Source organism: Gambusia affinis, linkage group LG17 (assembly GCF_019740435.1).
Source record: "Gambusia affinis linkage group LG17, SWU_Gaff_1.0, whole genome shotgun sequence".
In the NCBI taxonomy this organism is placed as follows: domain Eukaryota; kingdom Metazoa; phylum Chordata; class Actinopteri; order Cyprinodontiformes; family Poeciliidae; genus Gambusia; species Gambusia affinis.
Genome location: NC_057884.1, coordinates 14537738 through 14554579, shown reverse-complemented (window position 1 = coordinate 14554579; position 16842 = coordinate 14537738). Strand labels below are relative to the sequence as shown.

General features: G+C 39.2%; 2 protein-coding genes across 3 annotated transcripts; one reads left to right on the top strand and one right to left on the bottom strand.

Annotated features, from left to right (window-relative positions):
• The first annotated feature begins 549 nt into the window (after nt 1-549).
• slc20a1b (solute carrier family 20 member 1b) lies at nt 550-12956 on the top strand. Its single transcript, XM_044144147.1, has 11 exons — nt 550-859; nt 1889-2592; nt 2717-2857; nt 3361-3446; nt 3630-3726; nt 7152-7271; nt 8234-8509; nt 9622-10249; nt 10375-10560; nt 10686-10770; nt 11638-12956. Exons 2-11 carry the CDS (start codon nt 2244-2246, stop codon nt 11797-11799), a joined length of 2130 nt encoding a protein of 709 aa, XP_044000082.1. The 5' UTR covers nt 550-859; nt 1889-2243; the 3' UTR covers nt 11800-12956.
• Nucleotides 12298-16499, bottom strand: LOC122846897 (histone-lysine N-methyltransferase SETD1B-like). Of its 2 annotated transcripts, none has more exons than XM_044144151.1 (12): nt 16355-16499; nt 15683-15736; nt 15569-15595; nt 15363-15413; nt 15232-15267; nt 15129-15149; nt 15010-15051; nt 14491-14526; nt 14342-14374; nt 14130-14161; nt 14027-14050; nt 12298-13150 (listed from the first exon to the last, which is right to left on the bottom strand). In XM_044144151.1, the coding sequence occupies exons 1-12, from the start codon at nt 16407-16409 to the stop codon at nt 13139-13141; spliced, it is 423 nt and encodes a 140-aa protein (XP_044000086.1). In that variant the 5' UTR covers nt 16410-16499; the 3' UTR covers nt 12298-13138. The 2 variants fall into 2 exon arrangements, with proteins under 2 accessions (XP_044000086.1, XP_044000085.1); XM_044144150.1 differs by having other exon boundaries at nt 14482-14526; nt 16355-16491.
• Between the last annotated feature and the right edge of the window lie 343 nt (nt 16500-16842).

Sequence of the window (16842 nt, the reverse complement as noted above, 5' to 3'; positions counted from 1 at the left end):
TCAAGTATTTTAATGCTTGTGACTTCTCTTTAAAACTATTTTTTATTTAACAAATGAAAACATGTTATGCAGACATGTTACCATATTTATTTCTGTTGTAGCTTTTATTGTTCATGTACATGTCAGATATTTTCTTACACAACATCAGAATTTGAGACTCGGAGGTGGAAAGGCTAGATAAACGCATCACTTTTTGCAACGCGTGTAAAGTAAAGCATTTCTTATTGACTACAACTGGGAAAACTCATATTCATAGGATTACTGCTCCACTCCGTGTAAGAACAATGTAAAGTCTGACAGTATGATATTTAGTTTAAAAATATATTAATTTATTTGTTTAACTTTTCCTAAAAAAACCCGAAAAAAACCAACAACAACAAAAAAAACCCCTTTCCCAAGAAATTCGACCCATCCCTGTTTGTGTTGCATCAGAAGAATGGACTCTTTTACCGGGGGAGGGGAGGGCTACATGCGCCGATCACGTGAAGGAGGAGCTGGAAGGGGCGGGGTTTCCTGAAGGGTGTATCCAATAAAAAAAGGAACCCCCGTTGTCTCGCAGAACCGGCACGAGCAAGTTTCATACATGCGGTAGAGAAGCCTCCATTGAAACGGAGACCTTTCTAGAACTTTAAAAGCGTACTTATTTCCGATATAGGTGTTGTCGCAGATATATATTTTTTGACAAAATAATTTCTTTATTTTAGTGTAGACAGCTTTTGAAGAGATATTTTTTAATCTGTTTAATTTTTCCTTATCCCGCGCGCGCTATCGCAGAGAACCGTTTGTGAGGGCGCGCGAGCTAATTAGCTTACCAGCTAAAAGGAAGTATTTTCTTCTGGAGCGACTGTCGTAACGTGTGGTAAGTTTACAACTTTAATATCTTCATCAGCACTTTGAGCCCTCTTTTTTTGGTTTAGAGGCATAATACTGCATTTTAAGGCTGTATAACAACTGCCGATGTTAGTCTATAGCTAATGGCAGCTCGAACAATGTTGTCATCACAAACATCAAGTGAGCTGTAAATAGTAAACTGATTCACTTATTGCGAACTAAACATTTCCTGAGCTTTAACTAAATTACAATTGTTTCCAAAAATAGGATATGGGGCGTGTACCTTTTACATACATTGTCATATAAGCGTAATTTTTGTTGTTTAGAAAAAGGTGACCGTCCTTGACATCAACATTATTGATATACATTCAAACGTTCTATTTGTTGGATGAAATTTAACTGGGTCAAGACGCAGAAGATCCACTTAAACGATGAAGATACCGCATCTGCAACTGGAGGAGTCTGTACCGGCTCACATCCGGTTGCATCCCTCGTACGAAAAAATAGACAGAGCTCGGCAAACGTAACTTATAAAAAAAAAACATATTTTGCCCACAGCAGCGAGTAGGCCGGTCACAAAGACGAATTAAAGACTACACTGTATCTCTCACTGATTCTCTGTTGTCTAGACAGTCTGAGCTGCAACTGTGCAGAAGGAGCTCTCGTTCTTTGCTTAGCGTGAATGAGTGACGACACGTGCACACGTAGTAAAATCGTGCCTCCACTTAAGATAAATACGCCTTTTATCTCCACACTTCTTTTAATAAATCCGATTCCTCTGATCAGGCAGCTGTACACAAAATGTTTCATGTATTGACCGAGATATACCAAAGGTCGTTATTGATAGGAGATTCTTCGTGCGCCATTTCCTCAATATGGCTTCCCTTTTAGCTTTCTGGAAAGCACGCTGCTGACGATCTTCCGGTATAGGCAGTGGCTTCTGGATTTTTATGCCGTCATATGCCACGTAAAAAGAGGCTTTTGTCAATTTAATTATTGTTTAGGTGACTGTCCATAGAGATTAAAGGGTTTTTTTTCTTCTGTTTTCTCTTTTCAGAATGTTCCCCTGCCCACCTGCAGTCACAGTTGCACAATGGCTGGTTGCACCCTCTGCTTGATAACCAAGCACCACAACAGCAGCAAAAAATCTAGAATAATTACTGGATAGCAATAAATCTTTTGTTATACCTCTAGTTTACTTTAATTAATTTCTGGTCAGTCCCAGATTTTTACAAGTTTGCACTGCTGAATCTCAGTAACTCAGCTTATAGAAAAGCTATTTATTTATTATTATTATTTACATAATACCTCTTGAATTTATTGGCTGCTATTTAAAAGTAGCCTTATCAAAATAGTTTTTTTACATTACTTTCCCTTAAAATTGTGAAGTAATTCAAATCTAGTCTACAATCATGGTTTCACCAACTACAGCTGCAGTTATTTTGGCTGCTACTGCAGCAGCAGTGACAGACACTCCTATGACAGACTACATGTGGCTGCTGATCGTTGGCTTCATTATCGCATTCGTCTTGGCCTTTTCTGTGGGTGCCAATGATGTGGCAAACTCATTTGGCACAGCTGTTGGCTCTGGGGTTGTGACCCTGCGACAGGCCTGCATTCTGGCTACAGTGTTTGAGACTCTGGGTTCTGTCCTTCTTGGGGCAAAAGTGAGTGAAACCATCCGGAAGGGTATCATTGACGTGGGCATGTACAATGGCTCTGAGCATGTGCTGATGGCTGGATCTGTCAGTGCCATGGCTGGTAAGTAACCTGTACATAGTTTAAAATTCCCTTTTGGGAGAAAAAAAGTATATATAGCTTTAAAGTAGTTAATTTTTTTTTTTTTAAGTTTGTATTTTAATCTGTTTTCTTTCTTTCTCTATAGGTTCTGCTGTATGGCAGCTGGCTGCCTCTTTCCTTAAGCTTCCCATTTCTGGAACACACTGCATTGTTGGTGCTACTATTGGCTTTTCGTTGGTTGCCAAAGGTCAGCAAGGAGTCAAGTGGCTTGAGCTTCTTCGTATAGGTAAGGAAGACATTTTACTTGTCCTCAATTTGTTACCGTATAACCTGCATTTACGCTTAAAATATCTTATGTAAATGCACATGGTGTGTAAACTGTAGACACAAAGACAATAACGGTGTGATTTACATTTTCTCCAAGCAATTCAGGAAAAGCTAGAATTAATTTATTTTTAATACCATGGTTTCAGGAGAAAACGATTCATTTAACCTTTATGCAGTTACAATGGGAATGTTTCTATTATGCTATAAACTATTAAAATGTATATATTTGAGGCTTGGCTGGACTTTTGTGATGATAGGTTAAAATCTATAGTAACTGTTATGAAAACCTCTGTATATTGCAAGAAATTTTGAATCTGGTTGAGTGTGACAGACCTGAAACAACACTTGAATTGCCACAGTTGTATTTGACTTGCTGAATAATTTTCCAAGGATGCTGGATTTTGGAACTGGTTAATAAGTAAAAAGTCACATTTGATGTTAAATCGGAGTTTCTATTTTCAGTTGCTTCCTGGTTCCTGAGTCCCCTTCTGTCTGGAATAATGTCGGCTGTGCTTTTCTACTTTGTGCGCATGTTCATCTTACAAAAGGTATGAAGATTGCTACAAATCAGCAGATTTTTCTAAGCTATAAACTTGATGTCTTTGTTTCCCAACATGGAAATGCTGTCCTGTCTTTATATGTCCACATGGATTACATTCAATTTATGACCTTGTAGCTGTTTAAATGCAGTAGAACCTGTAAATCTGAATGATTTTGTTTCTGTTCCACAGAAAGACCCTGTGCCTAACGGCCTGAAAGCCCTGCCTGTCTTCTATGCTCTGACCATGGGGGTCAACCTGTTCTCCATCATGTTCGCTGGAGCGCCGGGTGAGTATCATTGTCTCGTTTTTCTCTACGTGACTGCCAGCAGCCAAAACCTAAAATAAACGGCTCCCTCAGACAGCCGGATGCCCACGCATATATTCCAGGCAGAACCAGACTGTTTACCACTTTTCACAGAAGGCGTGTTTATTTTAACATGTTTTTGAGGCCCTCTTGTTTGTGGTTCTGTGTGGGTCATAGCTGGAATGAAGTTTAAGAGTGGAGCACAACAAGGGAATGGAAACTAGAATTAACTGAGCATCTTCAGACTTCGGAGAAGTAAAGATGAAGTGGTTGTGATTTTTCTTGTGCCTCTTGTTGTTATGGTAATGTTCTTGATAATTGTTAGTTGTCTTGACCTTCTGGAAGCATTTTATTAAATGAGGTGCTTTTGCTCCTTTTGTTTTCTTCTCTCTGCAGGGCCAAAAAGTTCAAGATGTTAGCTGGCCTGGGCCTTTAAATGGCGGCTACAGGCCAGAGTTTGACCACATTTGGTGTGCAGATGTGCATGCACATCGGCGCATTCAGAGGAGATCACTTGCACTTCCAGCATAGCTAACCTGGCTTAGACAGACATATTCTGTAAAGTTGTGTGAGGTCCTTCCCATCGGAACCCACCACAATATACGTGAGGACCAGTAAATGCGTATGTTGCATGAAAAGGTGTGAGACTTCCCTTAGAGATCTTAACAAGCTGCCCCGTGTTAATCACATTAGATGAGGATTACGAACAGTGGTTAGAGTCACGCATTCATACATTATTATAGACAGTCGCAACATGAACAAGAATAAGCTTTTGAGAAAAAAGCATATATTACAGATAAATGAGATGTCTTTAGAAATCAGATAATTATATAAATCTAATCCAGTAGCAGCACTTTTGTAATCGGCTCTACTCTGGAATAAGGCAGACTCTTATTTTGCTGATCTGTGTGCTTTAATGCAGCAGCTGCATCAGTATCTGCAACGAACAGAGTACAGCGTGTCCTGCAACAAGACTCAACTCTTCAAATCAACATGTTAGCACAGTGGAGTGAATGGAAACCGGGCCATCTACAGAATATTCCTGCACTCAGTTTATAAACAGCCATGTGAGAGAGCTTATCTTGGCAAATGGACAACTGAATGCAGTATGAAGCCAAGACTTTAAATTTCAGCTGATTATCCATAACAGATGGATGTCTCATGTTACCTGAGGTTTTCTCCCCTTATAAATCACTCAACTGCTTTAGCTGCACTGCAATCTTGTCCAGTATCAAATGATCTGCCTGTTCAAAGTGCTAAAGCAAATGTCACATAAGCATTAATGTTGTTAGGGTAAACTTCTGAGTGATGCAGACATCAAATTTCGCTAAACAAATTACTTGAATTTTTTTATTATTTTTCTCAGATATTTTTGGTTTTTGGACATTTTGGTGTAGCCCTGGAGACGACAAACGATCCCCATTATTACCCCACTTTATCGGTTACCAGTAATTAGCCAATAATTGAGTCTCACTACATCATATATTTGAGTATCAAATAACTTAAGATTTGCACAAAACGCATTCCAAACAAAGATATAAGGGTCTAATTGGTTTTAAAGATTTAGATTTTAGACACTTGTAGATTCCCTACTGTAATTTTCTTGTCACATTGAGGCAGTTATAGCAATGGATGGGTGTCCTTTTGCTTCTATATCTTGACTGCCTTTGGTTTTTGTGACCTGGAATTCGTTTTGTTTTTTTTTTTTTTCCTTCTTGTAAGCAAGGGGAAATAAGTATTTTGTTCATCCAGCTGAATAGCAGTACACAACGAAAGCTGGTCGACTGGGTGAGATAACAGGGGTTCTGAACCCTGATATTCACAACTTATTGTCCTACATGTTTTAGATGACTTAAATGACTGAGTAACATGCTTCTGCATTCTGAGAATGTGATGAAATAATTTAAATCAATTGCGTTGGAGCAAAGATTCATCTAATTCATAAAGGACTGTGTACTGGGGAAGAGCATTGAGACTGCATTATAGAGCCAGTCTCTGGCACTTCTTTATTACTTTAAATCTCGAGGGGAAAATGAGGGAAAGTTTAAAATTTTTTTTATTGACTTTCTAAAAGTTGACGCATCTAAGCAGCCTGTGGTTAACACTGCACACTGACTTTATTTAGAATACAATGCTTTAACTCCAATCAAAAAACAAGCTCCTTGGGTCTGAGTTAAATATATAATTGCACAACTAAAAACTTTATTGGCGAGTGAGTCATAAAGGGGAAGTTTGAGCGGTCGTATGTTATTGAAGTGGGTGTTGGCTTGCACATGTGGCACCAGGGGAGGGAAAACAGACCTTGTCATTGTGCTTTGTAGGCCACAGAGTACTGAGGTTTCAGGAAAAGGTTTTGACACAGACCTGGTTAAATTTCACTTCCTGTTGTGTGATATGCTCTGTTCTTTTATGTGGAAGTGGTAACCAGTGTAGTAGACGCAGCTTCACTTAATTTTCCTGTCTCCTCACACATAAGCGTACACACCCAGACACACCTCCCCATAAGGGAGCTGAACTACTGGAACCTTGTCGTCGTCTTGTTCCTGTTCTGGGGGAAATGCGCTTACATTGCGCAACTGAACAAACATCAATGTAGTGCTGCAGTCTTGTGTTGCAGTGTGACTCCGTGAGGAGATTGTGCTGTCACCGTGAACTCTTCCCTCAAATTAACATGGCAGCGGACACATTTTTTATAATGCATCTTTGACCCTCATTTCCTTTTGTTTATCTTGCACTGCCAAAGGAAATATCATTTCCTTTTGTTTATCTTGCAATGGCAAAACAACTTAAATATGCACACTCAAGGTGACCGTAACAGAGCAAGTGTCAGGTGTGTGTTTTGTAGTCTTTACTTTCTGTTCACAAGTAATCACTGCCAACTCCAACTCTGTTAGACAAAGATGGCTTCCTCCTCTGGGAAATTCAAATAAGGGGCTTGTACTGTGCTGCACCAGTTTTGCTGCAGTCTTGGCAGGAGGTTACCCCCACTACAGTGAAAAGTTGCAGGGTGCAATTTCACCCACCTCCCTTTTTCTACTTTTCTTTCCTTTTGAGGAACTTTGTCCGTGTGCAATTGTTGGCTGGGCTCTTAGGGGTCATGTTGACATTTGTGCTCTCTCACCTGTTGGGTGTTATGTAAGTGTTCACATATAGGGGTACATGTGCTTTCCATTTATAACCAGGTGCCATAGTGATGCAGTGCAGTCAAGTGACGATGCGTGTGCTGCTCCTATAAGACGCAAGATTACTAGTCTTGCATCTCAGGCTTAAAATGTCTCCTGTAATCCATGGTTTATTTTCAGTTTTATTCTTTCATAAAGGTAGCCTCTGCTGCCTTGTCTTATAAAATGTTCTGTTTCTATTTGCCTTTCTTGTGTTTCTTTGTGTGGACCCTGGTGATCTCTCAGAGCTGGGAATTGAAAAAGTCCCTTGGTGGGGCATCCTGCTCATCTCAATGGCCTGTGCTCTGCTGACTGCCATTGTGGTCTGGTTTATTGTCTGCCCTCGTCTCAAGAAGAAGATTGAACGTAAGTCCAAGTTATGTTTTCTTTCTTATTTGTGTTTGATTTCTGAAGTGACTTTTGAGGCCAGTGAACAATTGGTTCTCGTTTAGCTCCAGCCTAGTCACGTTGAGAGCTCACATAATCCAAATGGATCTAAGGGATATATTTTACCCAGTATTGTCACCTATTTATGCCTCATAATCCTGGATTAATTTTTTTCCTCCCCCTTCCAATAAATCAAGAGTTCTGGTTTTAGGGCAGAACATTTTGTTAACCCCTTTGAATCCTAAACAGAGCTTTTATTCTCTGTACACTGATTTGGTCGAATCCTTCTTTGTCACACAACTTCAGAAGATGTGACAACACAAGGCTCTCAAAAGGTTCAAAGTAGTTATGTAGGTCTTGTGGATCATTGGGTTTACCTGATAATGCGTCCTTTCTGGGTGAGCGCCACCTTACAAGTCGTTTAATTGGGTCAAAGTGATCCTCTAATTGGTCTTTAACTCTGACTAAAATAAGCCTGGGTTGACTTAAGGTGTTCACATGGCTGGGTTAAAAAAAAACAAACATGGGAGGTGACTGGAACTCTGACCTTGAGGTTTCTGAATAGAGTAAGGGTACTTCCTGGTCGGCTTGCGCCAGCATGTTTACTACAGAAAACATTAAGTGGAATTTCTGGTCTTCTTGGAAGCACAAAATGTCGGTTCATGTGAGCCTCATGTTGTGTTTACTGTTCTGTGATTAGGTAACATCTTGGCAGTAATGTAAATATGGTCCATTTAATCCATTTGTCTGATCCTGTGAACAGAGGCTCTCCTTTAAACTTGGGTAACATTACATTTGTAGGACAATAGTCCTTTGACTCTGTAATTACACAAGTCTTACGGAATCTCACAGATTAGGCAGAAGGAAAACAGCGGCTCTGTTTGAATATCTCAGCTGGTTGGTGTACTTGTACGATCTCACCTTGATGTCTCTCCTGCCAGGAGATATCAAGTCTTCCAGCCCCTCGGAGAGCCCCCTGATGGAAAAGAGAGAGCTCAAAGAGGCCCACTGTCCCATCCTGAAGCAGACTGCCAAGGAGACGTCTACACCTGCTGCGCCAGCTGTCACTCAAAACTCCTCTGAACCTCAGCTGGTCCCTGAGGAGCGGAGGGTGGCGTTCGACATTGGAGAGTCTGAGGAGGGGGAAACTAATAAGGAGCGCAAGGTTGCTTTTAACATCGGGGATTGTGATGACACAGATGACTGCAATACAGATGGTAAGAGATCATGATTTAGAGCTCAATTTCTGTCAGGGCTGGAGGGTATGTCTAAAAAATGTTTCTCACAATATAGGCGTTTCATAGAGGTCTACACTATAGTTTTATTTAAATTATTGCCAAACTGGAATGCATTTCCTTTTTATACTCAGTTTTCTTATGATTTTTGAGCTGCTCTGAGTCACGATGGTGAAACCTTAAACTGCCGCTGCACAAGTTACGCAACATGTTTCTAGGTAACCAACATGTTGATTTCCTAGCACCAATCTTGCTTAACTGGCAATGAGAGGTTGAGCAGCTGAATCTTATCCTTTGCCTACATTCCCCAAAATATGGACGTATTATCTTAATATTGACCAAGTGTCTATGGTAGTATATGTTATTGATTTATTGCCCAGCCCTAATCTCTGGTGTTTGTTAGCCTTCGTGTTTTCTTGTTCTCTGATATGAACACTGATACTGATACTAAAAATAGCCAACACTGAGTCAATCCTCATTAATGGCACCAGCTTCAAAGAATGTTGTTTTTATGACCTAGTTGCGATTAGGTGACGTCTTTTCATTAAAACCGTCAGATTTATATTTCCAACCAGTTTTATTTGGAGGATTTCTATGTTTTATGACATCCAAATTAAAGTCTGACCAAAATGGAAGTAAATTTAATGCAATGTGGCACTTCTGTGAAATAAATCAAACACTGCAAAAACACAAAATCTAAGTATTTTTGGGCTAGTTTATGGTGCCAATATCTTAGTCCACTTGAAATAAGACAATTAACTTACAAGTAACTTTTCAGCATGATACAAGAACTTTAAGTCAATAATTAACATTAATGGAAAAATGCAACACATTCTTCCCATATTTTAAGCTAAGGTATGGAGAAAAATGTCTTATTCCACTGGCAGATTATTTCACTAGTAGCTAGAACTTTTCCATCAAAATTTAGAAAGTACTGACTTAAAACAAGCTATGTTGCTGAAAATTTAAGTTACTTTTGTCTCATTTCAAGTGTACTAAGATATTTGCATTGAAAACTAGACCAGAAATACTTGGTAAGATTTTGTTTTTGCAATGAATAAGACACTTTATCTGTATTTATTTTTTGTCTGCAGCCCCAAAACAGCCTCAAACAAACGACCAGCTCCAGCTCAACAACCAGCACAGTAACGGCTCTGCAAATTCTCCTAGCCAGGTCCACTTCAATAACCAAGCTCAGTTCAACAACAGACCGGCTCAGATCCCCAGCAATGGTTACAGTCAGTATCACACGGTCCACAAGGACTCTGGCCTCTACAAAGACCTGCTGCACAAACTCCACCTGGCTAAGGTTGGCGACTGCATGGGCGAGCCGGGTGACCGGCCCATTCGAAGAAACAACAGCTACACCTCATACACTATGGCCATCATCGGCCTGCACGGTGACTTCAGGCACAGAGAGGCGGACCCTCGCGTTGGCGAAGACGGCGACAAGGTCCCGGGGTCCGGCGGTCAGGAAAAGAAGCGTGTGCGCATGGACAGTTACACCAGCTACTGCAACGCTGTAGCAGAGAACACAACTCCTGAAGGTCTGGGCGAAGGCGACGTGACACTAGAGGTGGGAAACGAGGATGCGGGCAGCAGCCATAGCTCTCTGGATGACCGGACCGAAGAAGACAAGCCTGAAGTCTCCACTCTGTTTCAGTTCCTCCAAATCCTCACAGCTTGCTTTGGATCTTTCGCCCATGGCGGAAACGACGTGAGGTAAGGACTCTGTACAGCGCAGGTCATGTTGCACTGATAAGATACAGCATGACCTTGCTGGTGACATTTTAACTTGTCCTAACTCTTTGCCCAGTGTGTGAATAACCTCTCCGTTTCCTCTGCAGCAATGCCATTGGACCTTTGGTAGCTTTGTGGTTGGTTTACACAACGAGCAGCGTGACCTCTAACGCACCGACACCCATTTGGCTTTTGCTGTACGGCGGCGCTGGCATCTGCATCGGCCTGTGGGTGTGGGGTCGCAGGGTGATCCAGACTATGGGCAAAGACCTCACCCCCATCACGCCTTCAAGGTACAGAAAGCAGACATCACCCCCTAAAACCACATCCTCTCCAGACATTACCGAGTTCTGGATTTAGCAAGCCACTCAGACACATCCTCTTAAGTCCTGAGTGTTTTTCTTTTTTTTTCCTACAGTGGTTTCAGCATCGAATTGGCCTCAGCTCTGACTGTCGTGGTTGCTTCTAACATTGGTCTGCCTGTCTCAACCACCCATTGCAAGGTAGGCCAGTCAAAAGCTGCGGTCTGTGAATTTGACTGAGACATAGGGAGGCTGTTTAGTATGACAAATGACTGCTAAGGTAAGCAGCCTGCCACTTGGTCTAAATATGGACAGAGTTCCTCCTGAGTAATGTGATGCCTTCCAAGTGTTCATAGTCCTTGGACTTTATCACATTATAATCATAAAACTTTAATATGTTGTGTGATTTACCAACATTGACACATAACTACTTTTTAAGAGGTTGTTACATGTGAAAGTCTGGAAAGTGGAGTGAACTGAAATTAAACAACAAAAAATTTCAATTTACAGTTAATAGTTTACAGTTTATAGAAGATGTAGAAAATGTGCTTTGGTTCAATGAAGATCATAGATTCATGAACAATTATTGCAAACAAGTAGTGAAATTGTGTCTTATTTTCAATTTGTTTAGATGCAATCAAATTATTAGAATGCATCACTTATTGTGATAAACTAGTTCTCCTGATAAAATATCTGTACATCTACTGATACCTACTCTAAATACATTGTGCCCATATATTCTGTTACTGGAGACTATGGAGGAGGTTCATTTTCCAGCAGGATGAATCTAAACCTGCTGCCTGTGTTTGTCATATTAATATATTTGACGTCTTATTGAAAGTGTTTGGAAAGACTTTAAAATTTATTTCCACAAATGAACTCTGTCCAGTCTGAGCCTTGGCTGTCATTTTTTGAAACGACAACAATAATTGCAGTAAAAGTTGACGGCACAATGCAAATGAACAAAACCATCCATTTCTCTTTCTACCTATGGAGCGTTAAAACATTTGCAAGGCAAAGTTTTACAAAATGACGCATCCAAGAGATTAACAACCGCCTTGCTTCCAGGTGGGGTCGGTGGTAGCAGTGGGATGGCTGCGTTCCAGGAAGGCCGTGGACTGGCGTCTGTTCAGAAACATCTTCATGGCGTGGTTTGTGACCGTTCCCATCTCCGGCCTGATCAGCGCCGCCATCATGGCCATCTTCATCTACGGCATCTTTCAGATTTAAATATGGCTTACCTCAGGCCGACGACAACGAAAGGAAAAACGTTTGAAAAGGACTTACGATATGTGCCTGTGGTTCATATTCAACTTAACTTTTGCTATTTGTTCCTTTCGGATCTCTGTTGGAAGAAATCTTTTTCATATCTCATCATTTCTGTAAATTCTTGATGCTTTTTAATTCTTTTCTTTTAATTTTTTTGTTACTTTTTCCAGTGATGTAAATACAACCATCTTGTGTTTGTTTTCTTTTGTTTGTTTTGTTTTATTTTGACAGTATTGGAAATGCAGTAATAAACTGTTCACACCTGTAATTTAAAGTATAACACATGCTGAAAGTAATGTAGATGCAAGAGCTGTACGTTAGGATTAAAAACAAGATTCATCGCTGTATGTCTCTTTACTCCAGAGTATTTAATTTTCATATTTTGCATCTGGCTTTGTTGTATGCCCTAAATCCGTACGTTGCATTTGTTCTCGTAAAAGAATCAAAAACAAGTTCAGCTGAAGTTGGTTAAAATGGTTTATTCTCCAGACTCCCTTACAGTGTAAGATGTAACTGTATACACTGGATGACCACTTGCAGATTAATATGGAAAATACTGTATGCATTAAAGGGTCATTTCTTGAACAAAATGAAAACAAAGCCACGTGCACAAACGGCCTGAAATTGTTCACCTCAGTTTTAGGATTTAACAGAATGTCCACCAGTGTGTATAATGTATTTCCAAACGAGTCCTTAAGTCTCCTGTTGAAACTTGATTGCATCATCCTTGATGGTTAATGCTTTAGGCCTGCTTTAGCCTTGTATTTTCTAGATCACCTTGTAATTGCTACTTTCAGTATGTTTTTTGATACCATTTGCACCTTCTGAGACAGTTAGGATACTTTAGCTATACACAAGTTTTAAAACTGGAAGTGAACTGATTCGATTGGCACAGAGTTGGCCTGTTTTTCTTCAGAATGGGGGCAAATATACAGTGTGCTGCATGTGGTCACTTGACTGCAATACTAAATGCATTTCAAACCTATAGATGCTGTAGTTGCCTTATTTTATTTTTTTATTATTATTTTTTAGGTACCAAAGATTTTTTTTATTTTAAAATGCACATCAATCTTTTGCTCCACAATTGTGGATGGAAAAATCAATAAAAATGGTAAAAATACTCTGTCTGAAACTCTTCATTTGAAAAATTCTTGTAAATCAAACCTTCCCTGTTTTGGCTTGTGACTGTGAAGGAAAACAAAAGGATAGGTGGGATTGTTTTCCCTCTTATTGTTGGAAAGCTGGGTGCAGCTCCGGGGTGGCGATGAGTAAGCGCTGGGGCCCACGTGTTGCAGGGATCTCAGTCGTACATCTGTGACGCAGGAACAGACAGAATTCCTTTACGCCAGCTTTTAAAAACACCACAATGCAGTAGTTTTCCATGGCTTTGGGTTAATGAATCACACCCCTACTGGGTTTTTACGTCTCGCAACTCCAGAGGGAGGAAGATGAGTTATGACTGCAGCAATGTTTCTCTCTGAAAGTGGCAGCTTTTGGTCTGCAGTATTCCCTACCAGTTGGGGTTTGCTGCAAAATGAGTTTCTAACCACGGCTAACAATCCCCTCATTGTTCCAAAAGCAAACCTAAACTAAAATCTGCTTATTTCCCAGATATTTTTTAGAAGATTCTTGTTCCTAAAATAACCAGAGGCAGGTGAAACTGTATAAATCAAGCACAGTAAGTACCTGGGGACAGATGCCTCTGAGCGTCCTGGATTCATGTCCCAGATTTACTCACACACTAAGAGAACTGTCAAAATAAACATCTTATTTTTTTGAGGTCAAAGGAGCTTATATCAGTGGCTACATAATTACACCTTTAAAGTAAACAGCCTTTTGGGGGGGTGTACAGCCTAAAGTGGTCAAACCTTCATTTAGTTTTTATAGCAGACTTTAGTCCACAATAAATGTCACTATTTTAAAAGGTCAAGCCCAAACTGGATGTGACCGGCTCTGTTTTTCTCTGTCTGGTTTATTGCATAACCCACAATTTAAACTCTCACTCCAAACATTTCACCACATCTCGCCTCTGCAGGTAGTTTTGAGTCGGCCTCAAAGAATGTTAAACACTATTTCTGATCTGAGCTTTTACTGTCTGAATCTGAGCATTCATAAAGACCTATGCATTTATAAAGATACAGTTTGTATCTGTGCAATATCACATTAAATTGTTACTTAAGTTTTTCACCTTGTTCTTGGATGTTCTTTCCAGCTGCAAGGGGAAAGAGAAAAAACTGTTTTTAAAGCAGGTAGTCGATCTCATAAGGGATTTTCTCAGTGTTTTCACATACCACACAATTGAGTGTCGATGTCTCTGGGTATTCTAGAAAAAGATTTTTATCTGTAAGACGTATTATTCTTACAATGAATTAATTAATAAAAAAATAAAAAATAACGCAACATGCCTTCCTGATAATAATAATAATAATGAATCATAAACATAAGAATTATCAGAAGAGCAGAAATTAACCCTTGAATGGATTTGGTTTTTTTCCACACTCACCCTTTGTGTCCTCAGAGGACTCTGACTCTGACTCTGGGTTGGAAAAGGGACATAAATGCAGCTATTTAGACTTAACGCACTGTTTCACCATCGCTTTTTAAAGTTGTGTTTTACTGCCACCTAGAGGCTAAACAACAAACCTGCGTCACCTTCCTCTGCGGCACCATTGGAACCTGCTGCTCCCTCTGCAGGAAAACAGTGGTATAGTTAGACAACATTAAACACGGCTAAGCCTCCTTGATCCCTTAACATTTTTTGCTTGTTTGTTGTTTATGTTATACATTTCACTTTTGTTTAACTGTTGTACAACAGTTATCTGTTATACAAAAGTAACTCTGTTAACTGCAAATTGCACATTTTTTTTTTCTTTTTTGATATCTCCTTACCCAAATCTCTAAATATGCAAGCCAATCTTCAAGTGATCATTTTTGTGTCTTTCAAAACTGATCAGAATCTATTGCTGCTGATCATTTTTGATGCTCTGGGGTTTGTAAAAATCTAATGTGGAAATATAAGAAGGTGGGAGAAAAACTAAGTAGGTTAAAATGGATACAATTAAAAAATGTTAAGTATTGTCAGGACAAAAGGACAAAAATAAGAAAAACATGTATTTCCATGGTAATCTTTAAAATCTTTAAAACATTGACTGTGACATGTTATCCACAAACCTTTGCTTTCATCTTCATCTTCATCTTTATCATGTTCCTCTACTGTTAAAACATTTATAAAGGAAACCTTAGCTTTATTTCGGTGATAATGAATTACTGTGTAAAAGACTAGAACTCACCAGATCCATCTCTAGCAGCCTCTGTGAAGATAAAAGGCTGCTTTTACCAAATAATCAGCTGGAATTATTTGTGGGAAAACATGATTTCTTGTTTTATTCTTACCAAGATAGTGACTATCTTCACTCTGCTTCTCTGTAACTTGAAAAACAAAAAAAAACAAAAAACAAAAACATAGTTACATTTTTACATATCTGTTTCTTTTTCAACTATTTTATTGTCAGATTTAAACTTACTGTTCATTTGCGCTGCTTCAGCTTTTTGAGCGGCATCAAACTCCATCTGGTCTGAGAGAACAAAGCCATGTAAGTAAGAAAAGTAAAAATACCAAGATTACATTCAAATTTAGGACTTAATCATTTTGGGGGGAATCCAAATTTTTTGAGATCTATCAAAATGATTATTCTGTAAAAAAAAAAAAAAAAAGTAGTTGGTATATTACCTATTTTCTGCAGCTGAATCAGCCCATCTACACAGAAAGAGTATGGTTAAGGCAATTCTGTCAGCTTGTGACATTCTCCATCATTCCTGTTTTTATGAATAAACCTCTACTCACCATACTGAGTAACTTCTTCCTCTTTCTCTGCCAACTCCAGAGATGCTGAGAGGGCTAGAAGCAATAATAAATATGTAAAATGATGAAAAATCATTTTACCAAAAACGAAAAATATAATTTCTGAGACACAGTTCAAGCATCAAATCTAAGAACTACTACAAGTTTCAGTTTACAGCACAATGTTTGATGCACTTTTTAAACAAAGACTAAAGATTTATGCTTTTAGACTTAAGTCTGAATGAGTCTGTAATTTCTTTACTCTCCACTGGATGCAAATCGCCTTCATTAAAGAAGCTGCAGAATATGTGATACAAATATTCTTTTGTATCACATAAAGAATATTTATAACAGTTTAAGACAGAATTGAGAGGCTCAAACATGTAACGTAAAATTGGAAATTGGTATCAGCAAAGGAAAGCCTGATTGTGCATCTAAAGAGAAGCTGGTAAGCTAACTTCAGACAAGTTTAATCGTTTACAACCTTTGAATTTACTTAGGTTCCTGTAAACAAAAACAACAACAACAACAACAACAACAAAGACCAATATATATATATATATATATATATATATTGATTATATATATATAGACATCTAGTGTATAACTGATATAGATATATATATATATATATATATATATATATATATATAGATATATATTTCTGACTCTCACCAGAGTGAAACGCTGCCACAGCAAGGATGACAGAAAGCGGCACCAGAAATCTCATGTTGGCTGCTGGTCCAGTTTGTGCAGGATTCAGGATGTCTGAACTAACTTGTTTGGGGCCCTTATATAAATCTTCAGTCACATCACATGTTTTGCATTCACAGGCGGCTCTGGTACCATTGTCCCTCCCCACCTGAGAGGACGACTTGGTGGTGCATCACCAAACAGACGTATCCTTATTCCCCTTGTCAAAGCGAGCCATTGTTGGCTCCCAGGGTCACATGGGGCTTCATTTGGGAAGTGAGATGAACAGGAAAACAAAGGAACTCCATGTTATAAAGGCTGAAAACGATGCTTGTTGCCTTTGTCAAATGGAAATGGTGACTTCACAGAACACACTTGGCTCATGAAGGATGGGTCACAATGTTTGTCGATGCAACAATTCCCCCAATTTATCTAACAGAGTATCAGAGATGGAGATGTTATTATTGGGA

Excerpts from the sequence above, each read along its gene's own strand:
- slc20a1b (XM_044144147.1), top strand. The coding sequence starts at position 2,244 with ATGGTTTCACCAACTACAGCTGCAGTTATTTTGGCTGCTACTGCAGCA. Across the intron at positions 3,447-3,629 it reads GCATGTTCATCTTACAAAAG|AAAGACCCTGTGCCTAACGG; the intron begins GTATGAAGATTG and ends TCTGTTCCACAG. Across the intron at positions 8,510-9,621 it reads AGATGACTGCAATACAGATG|CCCCAAAACAGCCTCAAACA; the intron begins GTAAGAGATCAT and ends TTTTGTCTGCAG.
- LOC122846897 (XM_044144150.1), bottom strand. The coding sequence starts at position 16,409 with ATGAGATTTCTGGTGCCGCTTTCTGTCATCCTTGCTGTGGCAGCGTTT. Across the intron at positions 15,596-15,682 it reads GGAAGAAGTTACTCAGTATG|ATGGGCTGATTCAGCTGCAG; the intron begins GTGAGTAGAGGT and ends CTTTCTGTGTAG. Across the intron at positions 14,375-14,481 it reads CGCAGAGGAAGGTGACGCAG|AGTCAGAGTCAGAGTCCTCT; the intron begins GTTTGTTGTTTA and ends TTTCCAACCCAG.